The sequence below is a fragment of the Orbicella franksi genome, unplaced genomic scaffold (assembly GCF_964199315.1).
Source record: "Orbicella franksi unplaced genomic scaffold, jaOrbFran1.1 SCAFFOLD_57, whole genome shotgun sequence".
Classification (NCBI taxonomy): Eukaryota; Metazoa; Cnidaria; class Anthozoa; order Scleractinia; family Merulinidae; genus Orbicella; species Orbicella franksi.
This window is the reverse complement of record NW_027670356.1, coordinates 39,201-64,677: the sequence shown is the minus strand read 5'-3', so window position 1 is coordinate 64,677 and position 25,477 is coordinate 39,201. Positions and strand designations below refer to the sequence as shown.

Below are 25,477 nucleotides of genomic sequence, written 5' to 3'. Positions count from 1 at the left end.
AAACCGTATGCAGCTGGAGATTAGCAAAACAATCTGTGGAACCACCCATCCGGAAATCGTCGACTTTGGAATGTTGGCGTTGTGGAACTCTAGAACTGTGGAACTGTATAGAAATGAGAACTGACAACCTGCAGCTGCAGAGCTGTGACTAGACTACGAAACAAAGCCGATGTAAAACTCACTAAATTGGGTGGGTTTTTTGTACAATCAATTTCGGCGAAATAAATTATACAATTTCGTGACATTCACAAGAACTAATTGAATTTAAATGTACAGCCTAATGAAACACTGAGCCACTGAAGTTCCTTGGTCCCGTAATTCAAGTGATTAGTCACAGTAAGGCTTAACTCGCGAATTTCGAATAAATTACAGAACTTTAAAAGCCATATAAACACGCCTTTGGTTTACTGAAGGTCATGTGGAGTATCGCTTGTTTACTTTCTTAATGTAACCAGAATTCTGCAAAAAGAATCGTCCAAAAAAATGGCACATAGCTGCACATTGGGAAAAACATTTTGCCGAATGTCTAGCTTTTCTATAGTCCTGGTAAAGGTGTATATTTTACGCTACTTTTAAACGCGTTACGTGCTGGAGCAGCACGTACGATGTCAGAATTAATCAGTTTTTCTTTTTTTAGCACGATTTTGACCTTACGGTCGCTGTTGACCATTTGCGGGAGTAAAAACTGTTATTGGGTTTCGATACTATTGGTTTCTCGGACAAAGAACTTTTTAAAAAGTTAGGACAGCTGTCAGCATGAGACATTGATAGAAAAAAAGGTGATCACGTACGAGCATCGCAGTCTCGCTGCAGAACGTTTGAAGGGAGCTTCTAATCTGTGATTCCTTAAGTCACCTGCAGAACCATGGAGCCACTCAATCCAAAGGCGCCCGAAAATCGCCCCACGTTCCAGGTTGCTCGCTTGTATCGAGCTCACGGACTCATAAGCCGTGAGACGTTTCTGAGTTTCGAGAAAACGTTCGTGGAGATCGTGACCACCATAAACAGTTTGTCGAACGAAGATGAGAAGCTCTGGGAATACGTCCGCACCCTGTTCGCGTTCGACGACTACGCTGACTGCGTCCCAATCAACGCCGCCAACTTGTCCGTCACCATCGACGCGGTGCAGCACTGTATGAACGCCATGGCTCTAGATTGGAACCGAGACATCTCCATCCAGAAGCGAATCAAGCCTTTTGTGTACACCATCCAGGCAGCGAGGATCCTCATCGCCTCCCAGCTGAACGTGGAACCAGACCTGCTTGCTCTCTGTAGGAATGGCTCGGACCCCAACGGCGTCATCAACAACGGTATGGATTTCAACCCTGGTGATGAGGTGGTGGTGTGGAGCGAGAATCACCCAACTGATGGAGAAGTAGGTTGGAAGATCAGGCAGAACCGCTTTCCTAATTTGAAACTCGTTGTGTGCGACTTGAAAGGCGAAAAAGACGATGTCAAGATAGTAGAAAAGTTCTTATCGTATGTCAATGACAAAACCCGACTTGTTACATTCAGTGAGGTAGGTTCAAATGTTTTTCTCTGTTTTTTTCCTTTATTTTTTAATTTTTTTTACAGGCGACACATTAAGACCGTACCTAAGAAATTAAGTCAGGCCAATTCGATGTTGAAAAAGTATATATACAAATTTAACGGATTGGATTCAATTTTATGCATGTCTTAAGCCCTCTTATTACTGTTTCTTCCTACCATTACAATGTTATTTTCAGGTCACACAGCCTGTTTAATTAATCTTTTTACAGACCGACCGTCTTAATTAATCTTTTTACAGACCGACCGTCTTAATTAATCTTTTTACAGACCGACCGTCGACTTAAGTCGCACCCAAAACACATTATGCATATAAATTGGTTCAAACGCTTAGAACTGTCGAGAAGACTCTAACAACTGACAACTCACATGAAAGTTAAAACGAGCAGTGACAACTTATATGACAACTCATATGAAAGCTGAAATGATAAAAAAAAATGAGCAGTTTTTTGCGTGTGACTCTGTTTGGTTTTTGATGTTTACAAATCGAAATTATGGGTTTCCTTGCAACCTTTAAACTTTGGCCAATCCTGGGATTGACAGGGCCAGCAGGGGAAAATGGACAAGTTGATAGGCATTATTATTAGTTGTATAATGAACCGCTCTGTTAAGGATGGTGAAAGCTAGCAAAAGAACGTATGAAAAATTTGACAATTATCTTCACCAGTTTCTTACAAGTTCAGTAGAGTGGTGACCTCGCTGACACGATCTTCTAATAAGATCTAAGTTTCATTCTGCTTTTTTTCTCCCTTATTTTCTCTACTTAAGATTTGTGTCTTTTGGGGCGTTTTTCGTAAGCACTGAGGCTTTAAAGCGATAATTGTTTTTATCTGCTCGCCCCTTAATTATGCAATAGTGCGAATAAACCAATGAGCGCGTGAGACAACTGATAGACATTGTAATATTCCAGACTGATACTTGTCAGTAAACACATCAAAAGCCGTTTTTCACGGTTAGCGTTTCTCATTTGCATTACAATGTAATCCAACGTGGATGTGGGGCAGTAGCCCATTCGACGATGTTGCCCGGGCGATAGAATTCATTTATCGTTATTATTAAAATTTTAAAACCAAACTGGGTTTTAGATAGCAATTGTCCTTATAAGCATGAGTAAAGAGGAAAAATTACATGAAATTACAATATTTAGAGAGGTAGACACATCAGCCTTAGCTGATTTTCATGCACGTCCTCTGTTCTGGTCGAATTGGAATTTAGAGATGTTGGTTTTTGTGGAAGGAAGAAAACCGGAGAACCCAGAGAAAAATCCTCGGAGCAAGGCGAGAACCAACAACAAACTCAACCCACATATGACACCGGGCCGGAATCGAACCCAGGCCAATTGGTGGGAGCCGAGCGCTCTCACCACTGCGCCATCCCTGTTCCCTGGATATATTGTAATGCAAACGAGAAACGTTAACCTTGTAAAGGGCTATTGTGCCTTATGTCATAGACCTCCTAGTGCATCCTAGTGCATAAGACAAGCACTAAATGCTGTTACTATCTCTGTCGCTTAAAAGTTTTGAAAAATGAAATAGTTTTCTCACTTTTTGAGAAATAAGAGTTAGGAAAATAAATTATATTCAGCCTAATTTGTTCTCCGACGCAAGTTGTTTTAGCTCGCTTCTGCTTATAATCGATTTAACTCAATTAAACGGTAGCTTATGTCCAACTCCCAGCTATTGTACAATCTCTAATCCAGTAACTCAACTTGTTTATTATTCTTTACGTTAGGTTTCTCATTTAAGTGGCACGCGCCTGCCCACTAAAGTTCTGGTTGATCAGATCCACAAGAAGAACCCCAATGTCCATGTGCATGTGGATGGCGCGCAGACCTGGGGCGCTTTCAACCATGACCTTAAAGCCATGGACTGTGACAGCTACAGCGGAGGCAGCCACAAGTGGTTCTTGGGACCCAAGGAAACCGGCATGCTGTACATGAAGAGAGAGCGTATTCCAAACTTCGCGCCCAAAGACATCGGGTACAACGGAGAGATGCAGCCCCCGCCCACCCTCCCAGATGACCCCTACGGCAAGCCATTCCCAATTACGGATGCGTCCAAGTTTGAGATGGTTGGTCAGCGTAATGACACCAACCTCATTGGCTTGCTGTACACTGCAGATCTGCTGGGGCTTATCGGTTTCCAGAAGATTGAAGACAGGATCAAGGCACTCTCCTTACGGTTGCGAACAGGTTTAGACATCGTGCTCCAAAATCTCCCGCAGCCCGTGTTCGAGATCGAGACCCCGCCGGAGGATCACCAGTATCATGGAATTATAGTCCTCAAGTTTAAGGAGCCCGAAAAAGGCCGTCGCAGACCAAGACGTAAGGACAAAGAAGAAGAGAGTGACAAGTTACTGAGCGAGCTGCTCTATGACACGCTGTACGAAGACTACAAGATTGGAGTGTCCACCAAGAAGGGCAACAGAATGCGCCTCTCACCTCACATCTACAATACTGAGAAGCACATCGACAGGGTTGTTCGTGCTATCGAGACCGTGCTGACTGAAGTTCTGAAGTAAAGGATCAAGAGGATTGTCTTCACCAGCTATGACTTCAGTCTTTTATTTTCATGGTAGATAAGGACAGACAAAGTTTAAGAACTGTAGCTTGATGATCATGTGTGATTTAACCGGGCTTTTTGACTTCACAATTAGCTGTAGAGCGATTTCAAGATCTGAGAAAGTTTTACACCTTGATGTAAGAACTATAGCTCAATGATGGTATTTGATTAAAACGGACTTGACTTTGTAATTAGCTGTAGAGCGATTTTAAGACCTGTAAAAGTTTTACTCCCTGCACAGATAGTGACGGTTTCCAGGCTTTTAATCAATGACTCTTAGGAAAGCTCACATTGACTAGACTTTTTCCTGTTTTTAAACGCGTACTGGTATTTCAGTTTTACTGGCTCTGATATGATGATCATAGTTCAAATTTAACTGTATCGTTTAAACTTTTTGTCATGTTTACCTGGGGGTTAATAAACGTGGTTGTATCGCACAGACAACCCTGAGTGGACTTATCGTGTCATTACTAGCTACAGTTAGCTTGTCCTTTCAGTGTTTGCCCATACTAAAACATCTGGCACATCACCCACATCACCCACATCATCCAGCCGGATGTCCAACTGTTTATGTCTTCAAAAGAATCAGAAAAATTCGGTGTGGCACTAAATGTTTCTGTGAGTTTAACTCTATTCAGACGAGACGGGGATGGGGGCCCAGGGGAGGACTGAGCGCGGGGGGGGGGGGGGGGGGACACTCACTAAGCTGAACGATGTTGACGTTAAAAGAATTAAATCAGTGAACTCAAAATATGGCTGCTGGTCCTTAAATCATCAAATCCTTAAATCTGGAAACAATTTTGTGTGAAAAGTCATTTGTCAAGCTTCTTGCTGTTTCAAGGCAATCATGCTTTTGGATTTTCTGGCCGCAACCATTATTTTTTAAAATATTTACCTTTTTATCATTTTTGATTATTTAAGAGTCAGTTTTGGTGATTTTGTAACATTTAGCAAAAACCATGCAATTCAAGATGTCGGATCTAAGAAGGTGACTATGACGTCATAATAGGCCACGTTCGATATTCTAACATGGCTCCGGGGACAAACTTCTATCTTTGGTGCTGTTTTCTTTGTACTCAAGTCTCTTGGAAATTGTGAGACAAAAGAAACTTAACAAAATTACAATTTTGACCCGAAAGTTTCGGATCCATGTTAGAATACTGATAAATCGAATGTGGCCAATTCCCTGTTACGGACTACCAACGTGCTATAAAGGTCTATAAATTCTTCAGGTTTCATTTTCATACTCTTAGGGTTACAGGGTGAACACTTCAAACCCCCTTTCCCGTCCCCTCCCCCCGGTGCCAGAAGACCAATAGAAGCCTGGTCTGAATAGAGTTGATTTCAGAGTTTGGCTTTTTTGTATTTGTGGGACCTATTAAAATATTTTTTCTCGACTTGTAGAGAGGTTTTATCTCTGCGATTTTCTGCAAGTCGCCCAAGGTTGAAATTACAACTGCTTATTGTTGTCGAGACATTGTTGTTGATGCATCTAAATGCGCAGGTAGGTAAAATCAGCGTAATGTAACCACTGCAGTTAAAAAACAAGATTTTGCATGAACTCTTTATTTACAGGCCGCCTAAAAATCTGCAAAATCCCAAGAATTGGAACTCGCAAAAAATGTTTGCCCCGCTGCTTTGCTATGTATGTTTGCTTGATATCGAACCTTTGGTACTCAGGAAATTAGTTTTTTTTTTTCGCCGCACTTTTGCATTCAGCCAAGAGGAGCAAAGGGTAGTGGAGTCCATGTCTTATTCGGAAATGTAATGTCAGAATGTATTGCCCACCGTTCCGTCTACAATCCTGGTCAGAATAAATTGAACCACCTCTCTCTCCCTCCGACATTAATTTGCGTTCAAACAAAAGCACCTTTTTCCATCATTAAAATGAGAGGGGGATAGGGGGATAGGGGGATAGGGGGATAGGGGGATAGGGGGATAGGGATATAGGGGGATAGGGGGATAGGGGGATAGGGGGATTCTCTCCTCCGCAGAGGCCTCCCTCGTGCAGCCTTAACCGTGTAGGTTGGTAGTTTGAAGACTGGGGAGAGGGAATAATAGAAGCACGCGAGCAACGCTCTGTGGAGGAGAGAGGGAAGGGGCGGTCTTAATTTCTTTTTATATTTAATTTGAAATTGGTCTATCTGTGTGTATTTAGACGGGTACAAGATTAATAATTTTCAAGAGGAACAATGTTTGCGATATTTCTTCCATATGTTTGTTTACGTGGTAGCGGCCGTGGTAGCCTTGTATAGCCATGTAGCGAAAAATTGACATAAGGTGGAATGAATTATATAGGGCAAGACTAAAACCAGGTTTACATAGGCTCGCTTTCAGTTCTGGCAAACTATACACTTTACACTAATTTTAAACAAGGGGGTAAGGGAGGCCGGGTAGCGTGCCTGAGCGGCGTTTAACAGCTTTCACTTCCATTTTTTCCGGACACTTATGATCGGGGGACTACTATTGCCCAATGTTTCAGTAACAATTGTTGACATTGTTTGTTGATGCTGTTAATTCCTCGAACAAAGGCATTGTTCAAAAGCCAAACAAGCTGTCAGTTGAAGACGCTGCTATATAGATTACAGTGACCACTCCAGGACCATCGCAGTCTCGCTGCAGCACGTTTGAGGAGAGCTTTGACCCCGTCGCCTAAGCACAAGACACTTCCACCAGCCATGAACAAGATCACCCCCCAAGAGCGTCCCACCTTCAAGGTCGCACACTCGTACCGCTCTCACGGACTCATCAGCCGTGAGACGTTTTTTAGCTTCCAGAAGACGTTTGAGGAGATCGTGACCACCATAGTGAACATCAAAGTCTGCAAAGATGAAGACGACCTCTGGAAGTACGTCCGAAGCCTGTTTGCATTCGACGATTACGCCGACTGCGTCCCAATCAACGCCGCTAACTTGTCCGTCATCTTCAATGCTGTCCAGGTCTCCATGAACGCCATGGCTCTAGACTGGAACCGTGACATTTCCATCCAGAAGCGAATCAAGCCTTTCGTGTTCACCATCCAGGCGGCACGGACCCTCATCGCCTCCCAGCTGAACGTGGAACCAGACCTGATTGCCTTCTGTAGGAATGGCTCGGACACAAACGCTGTCATCAACAATGGACTGGATTTCAACCCGGGTGATGAGGTGATTGTGTGGAACGAGAATCATCCCACTGACGGCGAAGTAGGTTGGAAGATTCGCCAGAACCGCTTTCCTAATTTGAAACTCCATGTGCTCAACTTGGAAGGCGAACAAGACGAGGACAAGATAGTTCACAAGTTCTTGTCAAAGGTCAACAAACACACTCGGCTTGTTACTTTCAGTGAGGTAGGTGCAGTTTAAATCATGTAGTCCTATTCCAATTTCTCTTAGTTGAAAGTAAATTAACAAATCGAAGAGGCCTGTTTTAGTCGTTTGATTCGTTGATTAAAAGACACACCCCGAGCATATTTGCATGTAAATTAGTTCAAACGTTTGAGTCCGTGGAAGAAACCTTCAAATGAAAGCTATAGTCCTCAGCAGAACGTCCATCCAGATATGCTGTACAAGGTGGTTCTAACTCGTAATTCTGTGGATAAAACCCTAGTGTGTGACCATTCAAATAAAAGTTATTTAAAATTTCTTTCGTGAGGCTCTGTTTGTTTCTTGATGTTTACAAAGCAAAACAAGCGCTCCTGCTAAATTAAACTTTGCACTTGAACAGCGCTGGGGGTGAGGGGTTCAATGTCATACAGACAAACAATTGACGCAACTGCTCCGTTTTGGATGATAAATGCCAGCCAGAGGACCATGCTACCAAAAGACGCGATAGAATTGCGAAAATTTGGATAGCGCTCCTTTGCGGTATTAAAAGTAAATTCAATGGTTTTTTCACGGGGGTTAGTTTTTGTAATTGCATTATAATAAAATTCAACGTGGATGCGAGGCAATTTAATTCGGGGCAAAAACAACAATTTTGTGCTGAATTGTCCTACAGTCACGTTGACAGTTATATTATGATGGACGTAAGAGAGAAATAACCGTGAAAAGGACTATTGCGCCACACATAATCACAGGACTTTTTGCAGATTAGCAATTGCAATGAAAGGACTTACTTTAACTATTACTTTAACATTTCAATGATCGCACGTTCCGATTTTAATTATAATCGACCTTCCATCACTCGCTGCAGCATTTTCAAATAATATCGAGAGTTCATTCTGCTTTTATACATCTCCTTAACTTTACAGTGAGAGAATATTTACAACCGACTCGTTCACTCAATTCGAATTTGTCATTCTTCTCTGGAAAAGCGTGTCATGTTTTAGCCTGTTTGGGCCTTAAACGTTAAAAGGTTATCAATTTTCGATTTTCTAACTGAACTTTAAACTGCAGGGTCAGGGTTTAAGAACCTTTGCCCCCAACAAGTCGATCGTGTTTTAATTTTGAAATCGGAGCGGGCAGAACTGTTTTTCCGTATGTATTTACGATGGAATCATCGTTCTCTTAAGCATTAACAAAATCTATCTTAATCTCATAATCTGAATTCATAATAAGGTAGCGCTTTGAGACTTTTTTCCCCGAAACAGGTCAGTTTTCTACATATTTTAGAATTCATTTAAAAACGTTTTCAGCCTAAGACCTTGACCAAGCGAACCAACAATTTTTTTTTTTTGGTCTTTGTCCGTCCAGTATTGCTGGCAAGGGGATCAAACAATAGAATACAGAATTGAGAGTTGGCTTCTCAGTGCCAAAGAAAAAATTAAGCTTATTCCTACATTCCTATAGAAAAAGATAAGATAAGATGTTCTTTTTCTTCTCTTCGTTATGATCAAATCTCAATTTCGTCTTACTTCAACTTGCTACTTTTGTGCGGTGCTGAAAACCTTGGTTGTTTACCATTACACGAAAAATTCCGCAAATTTCAGTCAGACTGTGTATTTGCAACCGAAATGTTGGAATGCAAATGTGCAATTCTTCACCGCCATCTTGGACTGATTATCTGGTCGAACTCGTCCTAGGCTCTCTCGTTAAACTGGGTTTTGTTTCAGTAAATGATAAATGGCCACTCACCATCAAGGATATTTGCTTACCGTTTGCACAAACCTTTGACGAACCGGTTTTTCCGTGTAAATTGTAAACAACCTGTATCGACTCATCTTGTTCTCTTGTCTTTACGCTCAGGTGTCCCATTTAAGTGGCACGCGGCTGCCCGCCAAACGTCTGGTGGAGCAGATCCACAAGCGAAACAGGAATGTCCATGTGCATGTGGATGGCGCGCAGACCTGGGGCGCTTTCAACCATGACCTTAAAGCCATGGACTGTGACAGCTACAGCGGAGGCAGCCACAAGTGGTTCTTGGGGCCCAAAGAGACTGGTATCCTGTACATGAAGAGAGAGCGTATTCCAAACTTCGCGCCCAAAGACATCGGGTACAACGGAGAGATGCAGCCCCCGCCCACCCTCCCAGATGACCCCTACGGCAAGCCATTCCCAATTACGGATGCGTCCAAGTTTGAGATGGTTGGCCAGCGTAACGACACCAACCTCATCGGGATGCTGTACACTGCAGATCTGATGGAGCTCATCGGCTTTGACATGATCGAGAAGAGGATCAAGGCACTAGCCACCCGGCTGAGGGACGGCTTAGACAAAGTCCTCAGGCAGCTCGGCCAGACCGTGTTCAAGATTGAGACGCCACCAAGATTGAGCCAGTACCACGGCATCATAGTTATCAAGTTCCAGGATGAGGTGGACACCGCCGGAGACGGTCGCAAACGCAAACGTTTGCGTAAGGCGGGAGAGAGCGACACTGAGCTAAGCGTGCTGCTCTACGACATATTGTACGAAGACTACAACATTGGGGTATCCACCAAAAAAGGCAACAGAATGAGATTCTCGCCTCACATCTACAACACTGAAGAACACATCGACAGGGTTGTGGATGCGATCAGAATCGAGTTGACTCGAATCCTGAAGGCTTAAATGTCCAAACCACAGAACTTCATCAGCTACGTTCCGATGTCTCAATCTCATAGTAGAAAGCCGAATGAAATGTAGCTTAATGATCAGGTTTGATTTAACCGGACTCGAGCTCTTAATTAGTTTGAATGCGATTTCAAGGCCTGTAAGTCTTAGTTCGCTCGTAATCCATGACGCAGCTTCTCTTGAAGCAAAATCTTTCTGAAACTCAAACTTAGCTGTATCGTTCCAATTTAAAATTCTTGACTTGTAACACTGAAGTTAATAAATCACGTGGTTGAAGCGTCCAAAAAAGCTGGAGTGACAGAGTTATCTCATGAAGCCGTTAAAATGCCTTTCTGACATGCCCACATACAAATTGAAATTTTCAGTATCGTCGGGCCGGATCAACCCCTAGTTTACGACGCTCCTTGATTATTTTTTACATGACTGTACTATTTTCATCCAATCAAAACCAACAAAATAACCAGGAAACAGGAGAAATTAGGAAAATGGCAATCATATAAAACAGTCTGCATTCGAGTGCAATGGTCTGCGACAACTCGAGAGGCTCCTAGATTTTTGTGCGCGTTTGGCGTTCTCTTTAAATCTGCATTTTACACTTTTTGATAGTTTTTGGTGACAAAGTTAAATGAGAGAATTCAAAAGTGTGGAATTAGAACTGATCAGAGTCCCAAAGAGGGGTCCCTGGAGCCCGGACGTTTTGGCTGTGGAGGCCGCAGCCCCCTTCATTTCACGGTCTGGGCACTGATCTTTTTTAGGGAGGTGCCATGGAGCCCCGGAGCTCCGCTGCTCTAGGCCCGGAGCAATAGAGCCCTAAACTCCTTTGAGACCCTGACTGATGTAAAGTGGGTTATACACTATCTGACATCTAACCTCTTTCAATATCTGCAAATCATTGCCATAGTTGATTTCAGTCTGGACCAGCTCGATAATGGCTTCCTTCCTCTCCACTTTTCTTTCCTTGCATTTTCCGCAAATCTCCGGCTCATTGGCGTCGACTTCCCCTTTGTCTTCTTCTTTCGGCGGAACATAGTATTTCAAACAGCCCGGACATTCAACCTGCAGACAGCAACAAGCAAGAAACCACCCTTTTTAAACGGAACTTTTCATGGCAAAAAATACGGAAACAAGTGCACTTATGCGAACTCAAATTAGGCACACCCTGAGAAGAGGTGACCAGCTAGCAGAAGAAGGCATAAATGCGCTGTAACAAAGGCAATATATTTTTTGCAAGTTGCACAATTTTGTCGAGTCAAATGCCATGTAAAATACGCCCTGAAATAAATTGTGTTTCGCAATCTTTTTTGTTACAGCAGTGGTTTGACGTAAATTCTTGCGATTGTTCAACGAAACTACAAAGTCGTATCTTCACCAGAGCGTTTTTCTTCGAAACGTTTTGGCCTGCCGTCTACAATCGTACAATCCAAATCGCTCAACGTTTTCGTCGAAATCACATACATTTGAAAACGCTGTCCAGTTTGGAAGCATTTGAGAACGGAGCCCTATTGCATCAGTGTCCTGAGACGATGAGCGAATTCTGGGCGAAGATGTGTCGACGAAAACGCGCTAGCGAAACGTACGGCTGTGTCACTACCGCTCTTCCCGAAAGAAAAAATCGGAGAGCCGATTTTTCTCCGATGTTTTCTCTCTGAGAGTGTGGTTGTGACACAGGCTACGATACGTATTAGTTTGGACGGTGCTTTATACAAAACATTGCGTAGCGCAAAAGCTATAGCTAAGTAAGTAAAATAAAAAAAGGAGAGAGAGATTTAAAAACCAATGGCCCAGCATGTGTATTAAATATTTTGATACATTTCCACTTCATCCTTTGCAAGCTTTTCTATAACAGGAGGTAATTATTGGGAGGGAAATTACCAAGATTAGAAATAATTGGGAAGTAATTAACGGGAGACAATCATTGGTTTTAATTGCCTGAAACTTACCATATCCTCTGTAATAGAATGCACTGAGCTTCTTTTCTTCACTGTAGTCGCCTCGCCCTCGTTACCTTTCTTTCTGCGGGCCAATTCTTGCCAGTGCCGGGCGGAGGCAGCTACAACGGACCAGTGTTCTGAGCTCTTCATGACAATCTCCTCCCAAGAGCGCCTCAAGGGACTCTGGCCCATGTCACCTCCGACACCACTGTCAGTGCGTTCCACTTCTGCTTCACTTTTGGGATGTTCATCTGAATAGAATTAGAAGGGTTTGAAAGTTAGTGAACCAAAGTTTCCCAAGACTTCAAGTTTTCGAACCCTATGTGAACTCGGGAAAGTAGAGTCGAATACACTCTTTTTTCTGCAAGAATATATTTTATAAGAATATCGAAGCTGAAATTTGTGAAATTTGAAGAATGTTTTAAGAACAAACTCGAAGCTGAGATTTTAAAAAGAATATAATTTTGTGTGTTGAGATTATTTAAATGCAATGCTATGATATGTTTTTAACTAATTATAAAACGCATAAAATTCTTCCTTTCTCTAAACGGGAAAACCAGCCAAAAAATCAACAAAAACAGCACTAGTCGTATGACTTGTTTGATTTCTACAGTCACCAAGTTTCGTCTTTAACGTCTTGCGATTCATCCCTGTTATAAGCTAAGTTTGTGAAGAGGAACAAAGTTAAAAGCAACCGTGACGAACAGTCAACCTAACAATCCATGATGCTTACACAACGTCTTACCTTCAGATTCCTGGTCATCGAACACTTCATCAAACTCAGTTGCATTGGAATCCGTTTCGAATTCAAACAGATGGGCGGAGCCACTGTCAGCACTGATGTTGCTATAGAAACTTTCCCATCGCCTTCCTCGTGTTCCTCTTTCATCGTCGAGCGAGTCCACTTCACTGTAAATGCTGACCGTGTCTTCCATTTCCGAGTCTGTCATACATGCGTTGCTAGCCACACTGAGCATGCTCGTGTGAATCCCACCCTTCCGAAGTCTTCCGTCCGTTCGGAATCGTCGTCGTCGGGTGTTTGGAGATCGTTTCTCGACCGACTCGTTCCGTGTAATTCCGATGGTATCTTTACGTCTTTCGCTCTGTTGATCTCGACTCTCAACCTTTGCAGTTGTATCACCTTTCGCAATAATATCCTCGAGCTGCCTTTTATCTGGCAATGGTGAACCGTTCGGTGTCTTTGAGTCCCTGTTTGTGGCTCTTTTGAACTTTGTTGCGCATAAGATCGCTCTGGAAGTTCCACGAAGACTAACTGAGCTCTTCTTTTTTCGTGGTGACCCTGGACTAGGGTTCAAATCGGCAGCGACCTTTTGACTCTCGGAGACTCGATTTGTTGTCGTCCTATTTTCTAAAGCACTCGATCTCGTTCTGACAATATCTGCAGCAGTTGAATCCATATCATTTCGTCGAAATTCACCAGAACTATGCTTGTCAAAAAATCCAGTGTCACTGTCTTCTCGCTTCAAACTTTCTTTGGTTAGCGCCGGCGCATCTTTTATTGATGCATTTTCCGTTGCATTAAGCTCCGCGGTTTTCTCTTTGTCTCTAGTGTTTACTGCTTCTAAATTTCGGTTACGAGGTCCACCTTGCCTTTGCAATTCTCTAAAACGTTCAGCCGCGGATTTTTTCGGTTCAGATGGTATACCCTGGATAGCGGATGGAAGCGGGCTGGTCCTTGGAGCAGTTCTGTTCGACTCTGTTGCATTTCGCAGGTTGTTTTCAACTTCCTGTGTAGAACGTTCTTTATCAGTTGCAGAAACACCTCTTTTACTTGACAAAGAACTGTTTTCAGATTTTGGATCTGCCTCGTTTTTATTGTTTCTTTCGAGTGTATTTGCATGTGAACTGTCCTTCCGTAACACAGTTTCCTTTCTTTCACCATTCGGACTTTTTGCTTTCTTTTGCCCGCCTTTCTCGTACAAACCATATTTCAGCATTAAGTTATGAATCACCTCGTTCTTAGAAAAAGGGCTTTCAAGTCTGCTCTTGGAAAGTTTTCGTGAACTCTCCGATTTCTTTGCGTCTCCCGAATTATTTGGCTTTGCCTCTGTCAACTCCGTTGACTTTGCAACAAACGATTTTCCAATAGTTCCTTTCTCAATTTTTCCCGCTGAATCTTTTCCTGACGTATTCAACGTGTAAGAGTCAACAAATCTTTTTGTCGCGCTTTGAGCTGATATGTCTTTGGCGCTCTCATACAATGAAGATAACCTTTCTTTCAAACCAGCTCTTAATTCTGCCTTCCTTGTAGATTCTTGCTTAGCATCTGCCCTAGGAGATTTCTCTGATAGTTTTTCCTGCACTCTATCCTTTCCAATTAAAGTTTTATTTTTCGAATTTTCCTCCAAATTCTTCTGCTTGAATTCACGAAAAGACGGTATTGGAACTCGCGCCAAAGGGTATTTCTCTCTGGCGCCACCTACAGCCAGTGGTAAACTGTCCCTCCTCTTATCCGAAGCTCCCTTCGGAATAGTTCGTTCCTGTTCGTCGCTTAAATTCGATAACGAACGAGTGCGACTAAGCGTTGGCGATCGCTCACGACCCACGCCGTAAGACGTTCGGTTAGTGTCGTGCCCCGTCGTAAAATCGGAGCCTTGAAATGACCGCTGTTGAGTGGATGATTTGTGGATGGGAATGTTACTCGGAGACGATAAATTATCGACTGCACGCGACTCACTGTAGGGCAGTGGAGATTGTCCCCTTCGGAAGGCATTCGGAGATTCCGAACCTCCACGATGATTTTCCGATTCTCTTGGCGAGCTACGCTCCCATCTTGGTAACTCGAGCGCGCTGCCATTTTCGTTTGGTAACAAACGATCGTCACTGTACCGCGAACGCGGGGTTTGATAGGGGGATGTGTTTCCACTACGGGGGGAGGGCTCAGTACTATACGAAGAGTATGAACTGTAGTCACTATACTGAGAGGGGGTTGGTGAGGATCTTGGCGAGAACACAGGAGGACCATAACTGCTTGTTAAATCAGGAGAACTTCCTGAAGATCGAAGAGGATATTCTCCTTTGTACGTTTCTTGAGGGTTGTCAGAAGGCAGTTGAAATGGTTTCGTGAAATTTGGAGCTCTTTCATAATTTGGATAAACGAAGGTTCTTTGAAGAGACGTGGGAGAATGTGAGAAAAATGCACCATCGTTACCATCAAAAGAAGTTAAGTCGCTCATTGAACGCGATGATAAAATCCTCCTCCTTTCCACTCCCCTCTCGGGTCTGGGTTGAAAGTCACGTGCTCTCGCATTGACATAATCAGGGTTTCCATAGTGATACTGCAAGTCTCTTGCCGGAAGAGACGTGTGATGATGCAAGATCGGGTACTCTCGATCTAACGCGCGAAGATCAGGGGTAGAAACCGCACTGTGGAGACTGGCGCCTCGTGCCAAATAGTCAGGGGCGCTCCTAAGATATCTAGGATCTCCCGGGTCACTGTAGTGCGATAGAGTATGGGGCCGATGAAACGAAGAGGGTCCATTGCTCATTTTGGTTCCCATTGATGAAAAACTAGCAGAGGAACTCGTTTGACTTGGCCCATTTTCACCATTCATGGGAGGTCGAACTTTTCTCGCTTTTATCTGCAAAATACATAAAATAAAGTTATAGAATAATATATTAAGGCTACTTACGCCTGACTTGGAAGAAAGAACAAGTGCAGCCACAGGAACCCCACTGTACTCACAGCAAGATCGCTTGGAGGCAAAACAAAGAGATTTGCATGTGTGATGTTTTATGGTTAGCTTACATAACGACAGGAAAATGGTTAAGTTTAAGTACCACATGCAAATGTCATCCATTTGTCTGTCGGTATCTAAGTGACTCTTTGCTTAAGCGAAAATATTTAAACAAGTTTTGAATCAGTCTTCTCTAGCTTAAATGAACCAAGTATGTCGTAAACTGTCTTAGTTTGGACTCGACATCCGAAATATGGCCGAATGCAAACTTCATTTGATATATACAAACCCCTAAATAATTTGCTTGTGCTTTAAACCCGGGTTTAAAGGACTTCTCTTCTTCAATTCTTTTGCCAAGTTTTCGCCGGTGTTCGCTTCACGGAGACGAAGAAATACCACGAAATAATATGATTCGATGATACCAGTTCCTTTTATGACTCGTGAGATGCAGCTGGCAAAACGTTCGACTTTATTGAGCACTTTCACGAACAGCGCTGTCTTCGAATTCCAATTGGTCAATCGGGTTTCCAGAGACATGATATTAATAAATTAACATTTCCTGCGGTGCAGACTGAAAAGTCTGTTTATTTTGATATTTGAACTCGAATGTAAACACAGCGTCAATGTTGTCCATTAGTCTCACTTTGAGTTCGACGCCACCTGTTGTTGTTCATAAAAGGATTACAGCTGACACTATTTTAGTTGTTTTGAATGCAGCCCCTATTCAACACTTTAATGAATAAAAGCACAAGGAAACATTGAATCACTGAAAGGTCATACAAATAGGACTATGAATCAAGCTAGTTAAAGGTGAAAAAAATCAAAGCAAAGTTACTTCGTACGAAGTAAATCAAGAATAGCTCTGTTTCTTCTAAAAAAGCCATCATTTTCCCGATATATTTGCATTTTAGATTTCATCAGTGAACGATTATCGTAAAAGCTGTATTATCGATATATTAAAACACCAAGACATTGAGGGACCTTATCTATTCTCAATGCGTATTGAGGGAACTAATTTAGTGTGACGTAGCACCCCCCCACCCCCACCCCACTCCACCCGCCTCGCTTGTAGCGTGCTTTGACTTACCTCGTTCCAGTTGATGCCCTTGAAAAACGGGTGGGACCGGATCTGGTCGCATCGAGAAATGTCGCCTCGCACCAGTCTACTGATCAAATCACTGGCAGCGGACGAGAGGGAACTGTAGGAAAAAGGTTTGTAAAAATGTAACTGAAATGTTTCTTTATCGCTAGAGTAACTATTAAAAATAAAAGCCAATAGAAAGTTTTAAAAGCATATTCAGTCATGTAAAGATGTATAGATCTCTGAACAATACTCTCCCTTCCAACGTAAGATACTTGAAGGCCATTTTTTTGTGAAACTTTCCACTTCAGTTGAAGCAAAAGCCGATGATTTCTCTTGGATAGTCGACTCTTGATTGAAGTAATTCGTTTTCAATGTGTGCTCTTTATCTGTAACTTTGTGCACGATGTTGTGGCACATCTATCGGTTATTTCTAGCCTGCGAACGCAGACCTATTTCTGGCTGTCGCTTGTCTCCGCCGAAATTCGGCAATATCTAACCCAAACACAACGACCTTCTCCTGTTTTCGCGTTTATGAATCTCAGAGCAAAATCACTGAATAACTTCGATTTATTCTTCTTAAGGTTAGAGTTGCAAATGGAATAAATGCTAATCGTCTTTATCCAGACAAAAATAAGAGCACGCAAACTTGTCATTTTCGTTCTAAGGAAAAGGTCGAGTTTCTTACCTTCCACTCTCGTCTAATTGATTTAGGAAAGAATCAACACAACGAATAATTGAAGCCATCTTTACTTCGACCGTTCCGAAATATTTCTTGCACTGAGCAGTTTAATATTGAGCGTGTGAAGAATTTCCTGTTTAACCATAACCTCCTTAAATTCATCCGTTCATCAGATTCAAAGTAAGTTGGAGCAAGAAACATTGTCTCTCGGGTTGGCATTTGTCTGAACTTGAAATTATTGACTTCTCAATATCTGTCTAGACGGGTATGTCTTGTTCTAGCATATTTTGGTAACCCTTGTAATTTGTCAAGAATGTAGATCATCTCTTTCGTCGAAAAACAAACTTCAGGAAATAATCCCGCTCCGAAAAATAAGCCCCTTAATTCTTAGACGCAAAAAGGCCCCGTCAACACTAAGCCGGAGGAATCAGTTTAAAAACGCAACAATCACCGGTCATTTTAGATTTGTCTTTTAGGCAAACTCTGTCAGGGAAATCACTTGATTTTCCTGACGCCGTCGTTTTCGAAAAGCTCCGTTTTCAAAATGTTTTTTGTCCAGACTAAAACGAAAAGCGGGCGATTTCAAAATTCCTCCGGTTTGAAGAGCGTTTTCGAAAAGCTCCGTTTTCGTGACGGATCGGATTAGTGTGGACGTGACGGATTAGAGTGGACGATAGGCCAAACGTAGAAAACCGTAGAAATGAAGATGCGTTTTCAAATTTCTTCGGCGTAATGCTGCCTAAGCCCGTAAGTTGCTTCGTCTGATTCTAAGCGTTCCTCTGATTGGTTGTTTACATTTTCGGAGACGTCTGATATCCATTTGACGGCTGATTTTGTAAGCGTGTTTTTTTCTGTTTCAACTGAGTATCGTTCCGTGTTTTGGGAAATTTTTGCGTATATGGTATAGTCTTCAGAGCACTTCAGCTTAAAATTGAATTCCTAACAGCTGATACTAAGGCAGCTATTCCTCAAAATGATCTCTCCCAGCGATAATTAAGTGGCCGATCCAAACAGCCTTAATTGTTTATTTTTTTTTAACAAGACACATACACTGTACTTGATAGTATTCATCGGAATTTTACCATACGCTCGAGATCAGTATATCATCAAAATAAAGAAACTGAAACATGGCAACTGAGCAGGTATTTCCCTGATGTATTATTATATTCTCACAATATAGATGACAGGAAATCTATGTGAGTTAGTCAGGAGAATTTTCATTTTGAATGTAGCTGTACTGAAGAGGTTTTCCACGTCCGTAACAGTCAAAGTAACGCAAAACCATCGTCATGATTGTGTTTCTTTTCTTTTAATGCGTTCAATGCAATGTCTTTTTAGTCTATGCTGACCACTTGAACGCTTACCGACAACACCTACGGATCTGCGTCAAATTGTACAATAAACCTGTCACACAATAAAGAAAAAGCTTTTATAGCGCATAAAGCACTTAAAAGCCTCCACTGACGACAAACGAGAGTTGATAAGTTCCACAGAATTCAGCTGTCACGTACGTAGCCGCGCCAAATTAAACAGCACTCCAGCTAATGAAAGGAAACTAACTGACAAGGAAGTTTTTCATACAGATGTTTTCCGGATTCTCGCACAGGACAGATTTGAACGTTAATTAATCATGATTCATGGTTATTCTAGGTTTTAAACGTGTCCCATTGACAGTGTAGGCTATTGAAAAATCAAATATGACGTTAATATGTTTCTAAAAGAAAACTTGTCAATACGCAAATGAGATCGAACATTCCTTTACGAGGTAATTAAACTCACGAACACAGTTAATAAATACACGGTAGTGTGAAATTCTTCGCTTAAAATCCTGAATAAAATTTTAAGGAACGTCGCTAACTAAAAAAAACCCACCAAACTCAGTGAGACGAAAACAGGAGTTATCTTCTTACTTGAATAAAAATTTTAATAAGATTAAAATTGATCCAGAAAATCTGATGAAACTTAACCACGATTTCGATTTAAACGGTTTTGTCTGACACGTTGACTTCACAAAGAAACTAGATTGGCCTTTTCCAATGAGTGAAGGATATAAATGTTATCTTTGCGGGAAAAAGGAATAATGAAATAAACGCGAAGCTGATTACTTCTAAATCATTTTTGAGAAACTGGCTTGCAACTGTTTTACACCTGCAAAGCACCTTTTTCAAACTTGTTTGCAGGGGAAACATGCGCGCAGCATTTGGCTATGGTAGCGCTTTGAGAACCTTCTTAAGTTTATCGCAGGTTTCACATATGCAGTGGAATCTGATCAGGAAAAAAAAACATACCGACTCTGGAAGCCAACAAAATTCACGAGGAACGCATTTCATGTTCAAAACCCAACAAAGTGCAAGTCACGAATTCCTATAGAAGCTTTAATCAGCAAATTTGTTTCCGTTTCAGGTAGACTCTAAAACGGATTTCAAAGGGAAAAAAGAAACAAGAAAAACATCCATTCCATCTGGTTGATCCAGTACAAAGTCTCCGAAAAGGATAATATAATATTTTGGATAAACTGTAAGGAATTCAAAGCCTATATATATTAGCGCCGGAGAAATGGGAGAATTTTAACCCAAATCAACTATCGACTTGCTGGAAAATTCACTACTAGTTAAAATTTGTCGTCATGGTGGTAAAAAGACAAATACATACTTCAAAATGTTTTGAATTGTTACTCACCAATTTAAAACCAAGGTACAATATTTGATAAGATCAATGACAAAGATGTACTTAGTCGAAATTTCCGTTTAGCCAAGCATGATAATTAAAAAGCTTGCTTGTTAGAAGATTGCTATCGTAAAACATTAGCTACGAAATTGGTGCTTACGTTTAGTGTTGAAACGATCTCGAAAAAATAACCTACAAAATGTTAACGCACTTACGAATGTAAATGCTAATTTCTACTTTTGTCTAAGCTTGGGCAGTCGTAAAGCAATTAACCCGGGTAATCTTTCGAGACGAGACAAGAGTTATAAAAACAAACGAGCCAAAATAGGACTAAAATTCACCCCGGAGCGCCAAAAAACGTGAACTATTTTACAGCTGGATAACACGACAAAACCCGGCTTCAGAAAAGTTTATGCATCCAGTGATCAAGTTTTGTTGAGCTTTTTATAAAGTGCGACTAATGAGTTGTCGAATTAGGTGCTAACGACTTCGGAATAACATTATTACTACACGATAAGATTGCGCGGCTGCGTGACATCTCGTTATAACTATTTTAGATACCATTTCATCGCTACGTACCTTTCGTTAGAAGCTCTCGTAGAGTCATTTCCCATCAACAGCACATTTATCACTTTTCCAAGAGCCTTCCAGTCTTGTTGAAAATCAAACTCACTCTTGAGGTTGTGGTTGTTGTCACACGGATCGCCATGACAGAACCCGCCAAGCGAACAAACGCATTCGTGTTTACTCCAGTATAACTTCCCGCAAAAATTCCGCCAAAGCACAATGTGACCCTCCGCATCCAGGTGAACCATTTCTAAGGCAAGCTCCTTGTAAGCCAGACAAGCGCTGTGAAATTCCTCCAAAGCGAGCGCGATTTCTGCCGCGTAAAATCTCGCCATCGACTCGGCGACACATCCTCCGAAAGATTTCACTCGCTCAGACAAAGTTTCCTTCCCCGCGAAATCTAAAATGTAGTAGAACTTTGAGCGAGTTTGGAAAGTAAACCGTAGACTGACCCAGAATGGAGAGAACAATGCTTTGGTTAGCTGCACATAAGGGCTAACGGGCGCTTTCGAGTTGCCATCCCGCGGCGCCACTTCCATCGTATAAAACCTTCCATTCTCCTTGTGTTTAACTTGGTAGAGCTTAGAAAACCCATTTCTCTGTAGAAACTGCAAGTCAATAAAGTGTGTGTGAGAAAACAATACTGTAAATCACAACAAGCAAGTTTACGCGAGCGACGAAACTTTGCTTGGTTTATTCTTATCTGGAATAGAATCAAAACATGTGACAATTTGAAGTGTTCTCTGGATAATTTTGTAAACTTGAATAAAGTTTAGAAAGTTTTTAAAACTTACCGAATCGACTTCAAAGCAATCCGTTCCATGAATCTTCCCATCAATCATGTCCAAACTTTTGTTAAAATCTTTCAGCAAAACTATGTACACAAACCATTTCCATGTAATGTTTTTCTCTCAGGCAAACGGCGCAAGTGTCGACACATGACTCAAAAGTTCCACCAGGAAAGCAATCTGCGACTCCTGCAAGTTCATAAAAGCATTGAATTCTCGTGAATCTATTGTCGCGGCAAAATTACATCTCCTGAAACCAAGAAAATACAATGTTTAGACAAAGTCGTGTGGATCATACAAGCGACTTTGTGCACAAGGCAGAAATTTTGACCTGTGAATGTTAACAGGGCCATTAGATGCGTCACGGAATTTAAACCAATCAACGCGTAATGTGCTTCGATGCTAATGAGCGAGAGCTCATTAAACAATCGCAAACATTGGCTCCAAACTGTCTTGATGAAGCCTCTAAAACAGCTTAAAACACAGCTAATTTATTACAGAAGTGCCACTAATCTTGACTCGGTAAATATAGTACACAAACCCACGTTTGTAAGCGCGATAAGTGAGTTGTCATGTGTTGTCTTTGTAATGAAGCCGGGTTAAATGAGGTCAGGGCACTTGTCAAGGTGAATTTTGCATCACAAAAACAGCCTCCGTTTTGAATAGAGCTCAGTGTTTCACACTCCTTAATTAGCGCTCCAGGGACTATGCAAGCTAGAGTTACTCAAAGTAGCCCAAATTGAGCGCCAAATAGGCCTCACGAACAAGCCGTTAAGACCCACTACTTTAGACTTGAATAAGTAACTTCAAGACCTTGTACAAGTTACGGGCGAATTATCTGCCAGTTTTATTTGGCTTTATGTTCTCCCTTCTCTTATTAATCCGATAATGCACATAGGCAAAAAAGCTAATTAGTGAAAGCTAAACAAATTTCAACTGCATCATTACCGTAAAGATATCAAAGACATTTCTTTTGGCAACGAAAACTTTTGACCCGCAAACTTTGCATGTTTACAACTTTCCAGACTGCACACTGACAAATTAGATACTAAACTTGCTGTTCGTTCTAAAAATGCACGTCTTAATTATTTAAGGCAGTGACCCCAGACAACGTACGAAGACAATTAGCTCGCAGTTAGACGCACAAGACAGTACTCTTTACAAAAAGCTGAATTGTTAAAGAGATTCCCTCAGGGTGAAGATATTTTTATACTAAAGCATCGTCGTCACAAAACATAATTTTAACAAAAAGCTGAATTGTTAAAGAGATACCCTCAGGGCATAGTTAGTAGCTAACTAATTATGCTCAGGGTGAAAATATTTTTATACAGAAGCATCGTCGTCGCAAAACATAATTTTAAGACGAACAACACAATTCTGTGAGAGAATATTCACCGCACGTTTCACCAGACATTCAGTTTGGGGCACTGCGTGAAATGCCGTACAAATTCTAAAGAATAAAGTCATCGAAAAGAAGTCTGACTTGACTTGAGCACCTTGGAACAGTTAAAACAAAAGTCACTTGGAAGTCGTTTAATGGAGCTTAAAATTTAGATCTCTTTTTAGGGACCGTTCATTTTTTACAAGGTGGGGGGGGGGCTGGTGGGATTTGGGGGGGGGCCATGCGAAAAAAAATGGCTTTCGAGGGGGGGCCATCCCAAAAAAATAAGGGAAAAAGGGGGGGTCATGTGAAATATTTTAGTAAAACTTTAAAATGGCATAATGTTTGGATATCAAAAAAATTGCTATAGAATAAACATAGAAGGCAGGATACAAATTTATTACAAACTTTCCTTCTCCTTTAAAAAAAACGTTTGGCGACAAAAAGCATTTGTAGCTACTGAAAAGAAGTATTTAACACTGTTATTTTCGAATGTAACTTTCACTGGCACTCATCTTCATCTTCGCTGTCTTCGAGTTCTTCGTCGCCGCTTGTGCTGCTATGGGAGTCTCTTTCACCAATGCTGCAAGAAGCAGCAATGCTTTCCGTCAGAGTGTACTCTTCAGGGTACATGAGGGTGTAAACATAATCTCTGACTTCCTGCTCAAGGTTTGTGGTGATTCTGCTTCTTGCAGCATTGGTAAAATAATTCCCTTCCAAGAGCTGTGCGATGTATGGCCCATCTCTTCTAAATAACGACGTGGCAACATCCTCAACTTTAATACACTCTTCCGGGACGGCCGCTCTAGGAGGGTACACAAGGTATTGTGGAAGATCATTTCCTAGCGGGTTTCCAACACAGATTCCATAAACTCGTTGGACGTTGTTTTCAGTCCGCTTCCTCTTTCTTTCATTTGACTTTCTACGGTTTTCTTCTTTCCTTCTCCTTTTGTTGATGTGCTGTTTGAGTATGCTCTTGAATATGCTGTTATAATTGCTCTTCTTATTTTCTAGTGCTTCCATGTCCTGCGTGACCGTCGTAAACTTAGCTTCTATACATTTGATCTGTTTTACATTAAAACTGTGGGCAAATTCTTCGCAAGCCCATTGGACTGAAAGAGTGTGGAATCGTGTTCCTTTACATCTTTCAATATGACATTCAACTTTTCCACCATTGCTCTGTGCTCTTTGATGGAGAAGTTCAGTTTTCTTCCATCACTGGGCTTCAACTGGTACCCTGGCATGGAAAACTCACTCGCCCTTTCTGAACAGCCATCCGCACTTAGAAAGATTGCTTCTTTTGCTTGTAAGATGTCAAACTGCCTGGATCGTTCAGCTGTAAACCTTTCTTAAACGACTCGTCGCTTTCGCCATTATTGCGCATTTTGGAATGAGCCTCTTTCATGATGCTCATGTAGTGATGCGCTCTTTTCCCGATTGGATTAACAATATAGCCAAGGCTTGTTTTCCGGAGACCCTGAGGTATGGTTGTATCATCAGCAGAGGAGGAACTAGTGACCTACCAGAAAAGGAAAGACGATTTTTTTTATTTATTATATTGAACTGATATTATTGAATGATCATGGTTCGTGTAACCGTTTGATGTTGTATTCGTGTAGTGAAATGTAGACCTGAGTCAAACGATATATTAAAAGACACATACTATTTTAAAAATGTTCAAACAGTTTTAGGTGCTATCTTCACAATAGGAAAATACAGAAGTTTCTCATTATAAAAGTGAAGCATACATGCGTTTTTAATGTCCAGATAAAAATAGGAACACTGACCAAAAATTAACAGTTACCGGCTCATTTTCTTGTACTTCAACAGCTTTCTGTTTTAACGATCGTTTCTCGTGGCTTTGCAAAGTTCCTTTAGAATGCCATTTGTTCCAACAGGGGTCACAAATGCCTATCACTAGAGTAGAGGTAAAAACCTTCCAAATAAAGACATCTGTGAGTTAAATGTAACAATGTGTTTCACACAACACATCCACAGATTTCCAGTTTTTTCACAACACTTCGTACTTGGTTCAGTATCACAATGTAGGAGCAAGGAAAGACTCTGTTCTAGGCCACTGTTACTCCCGTAAGATTGAGAAGTTTATGAATGAGCACTATGAGGAGGGGGAGAACTACAGGGAGTTTCTAAAGTTGTCCTGTCGAGAAAAGGTAGGAGAAATTTGTTCTTTTTGTTGTAAATGGACTGGACCACCCATAGAAATATACCCTAAACCAGTTCCTGACCATTCAAGGGTCCAAGCGAAGAAAGAGCATGGAAGTGGCAGGCTGGTTTTATCTGACCCAGAGAGCGTTGCTCTATTTGCAGGCAAGTTTATTGTCAAATCAAAGTTTCTGGTGGATTATTTTCAGCATCTTGAAGTACTGGAATTTAAAAGGAAAAAAAGAGCAGAAGAAAAGGCAAAGTTAAGTAGGGACGCAAAAGATAAATCATATGAGGATTATCCTTGGACTGAGTTGTGCGAAGATATAACCAAGCTTAAAAAGCTACGTGTTCCAGAACTAAACAAGTACTTCAACCACCTCGGGCTGAAGCAACATTTGAAAAGCAGCAAGAGTGAGAAAGGCAATTGTAAGACATTCA

At 41.6% G+C, this 25,477-nt stretch overlaps 3 protein-coding genes across 3 annotated transcripts in view; 2 read left to right on the top strand and 1 right to left on the bottom strand.

Moving 5' to 3' along the window:
- The window catches only part of LOC145470936 (uncharacterized), a 30,933-nt gene extending 9,136 nt beyond the window's left edge, over nucleotides 1-21,797 (bottom strand). The window contains exons 1-6 of the mRNA XM_081454785.1: nucleotides 21,499-21,797; nucleotides 20,717-21,312; nucleotides 16,795-16,906; nucleotides 12,755-15,611; nucleotides 12,019-12,260; nucleotides 10,949-11,134 (exon numbers count right to left, since the gene is read on the bottom strand). Of these exons, the coding sequence (XP_081310911.1) occupies nucleotides 10,949-11,134; nucleotides 12,019-12,260; nucleotides 12,755-15,611; nucleotides 16,795-16,906; nucleotides 20,717-21,312; nucleotides 21,499-21,546 (4,041 nt within the window). The 5' untranslated portion in view covers nucleotides 21,547-21,797. The remainder of the gene's footprint in view (nucleotides 1-10,948; nucleotides 11,135-12,018; nucleotides 12,261-12,754; nucleotides 15,612-16,794; nucleotides 16,907-20,716; nucleotides 21,313-21,498) is intronic.
- LOC145470937 (isopenicillin N epimerase-like) lies at nucleotides 791-4,564 on the top strand. The gene is made up of 2 exons (XM_081454786.1): nucleotides 791-1,519; nucleotides 3,280-4,564. Exons 1-2 carry the CDS (start codon nucleotides 866-868, stop codon nucleotides 4,066-4,068), a joined length of 1,443 nt encoding a protein of 480 aa, XP_081310912.1. The 5' UTR covers nucleotides 791-865; the 3' UTR covers nucleotides 4,069-4,564.
- On the top strand, nucleotides 6,074-10,893 carry LOC145470938 (isopenicillin N epimerase-like). Its single transcript, XM_081454787.1, has 2 exons — nucleotides 6,074-7,438; nucleotides 9,275-10,893. Exons 1-2 carry the CDS (start codon nucleotides 6,788-6,790, stop codon nucleotides 10,073-10,075), a joined length of 1,452 nt encoding a protein of 483 aa, XP_081310913.1. The 5' UTR covers nucleotides 6,074-6,787; the 3' UTR covers nucleotides 10,076-10,893.
- Nucleotides 21,798-25,477: the final 3,680 nt, after the last annotated feature.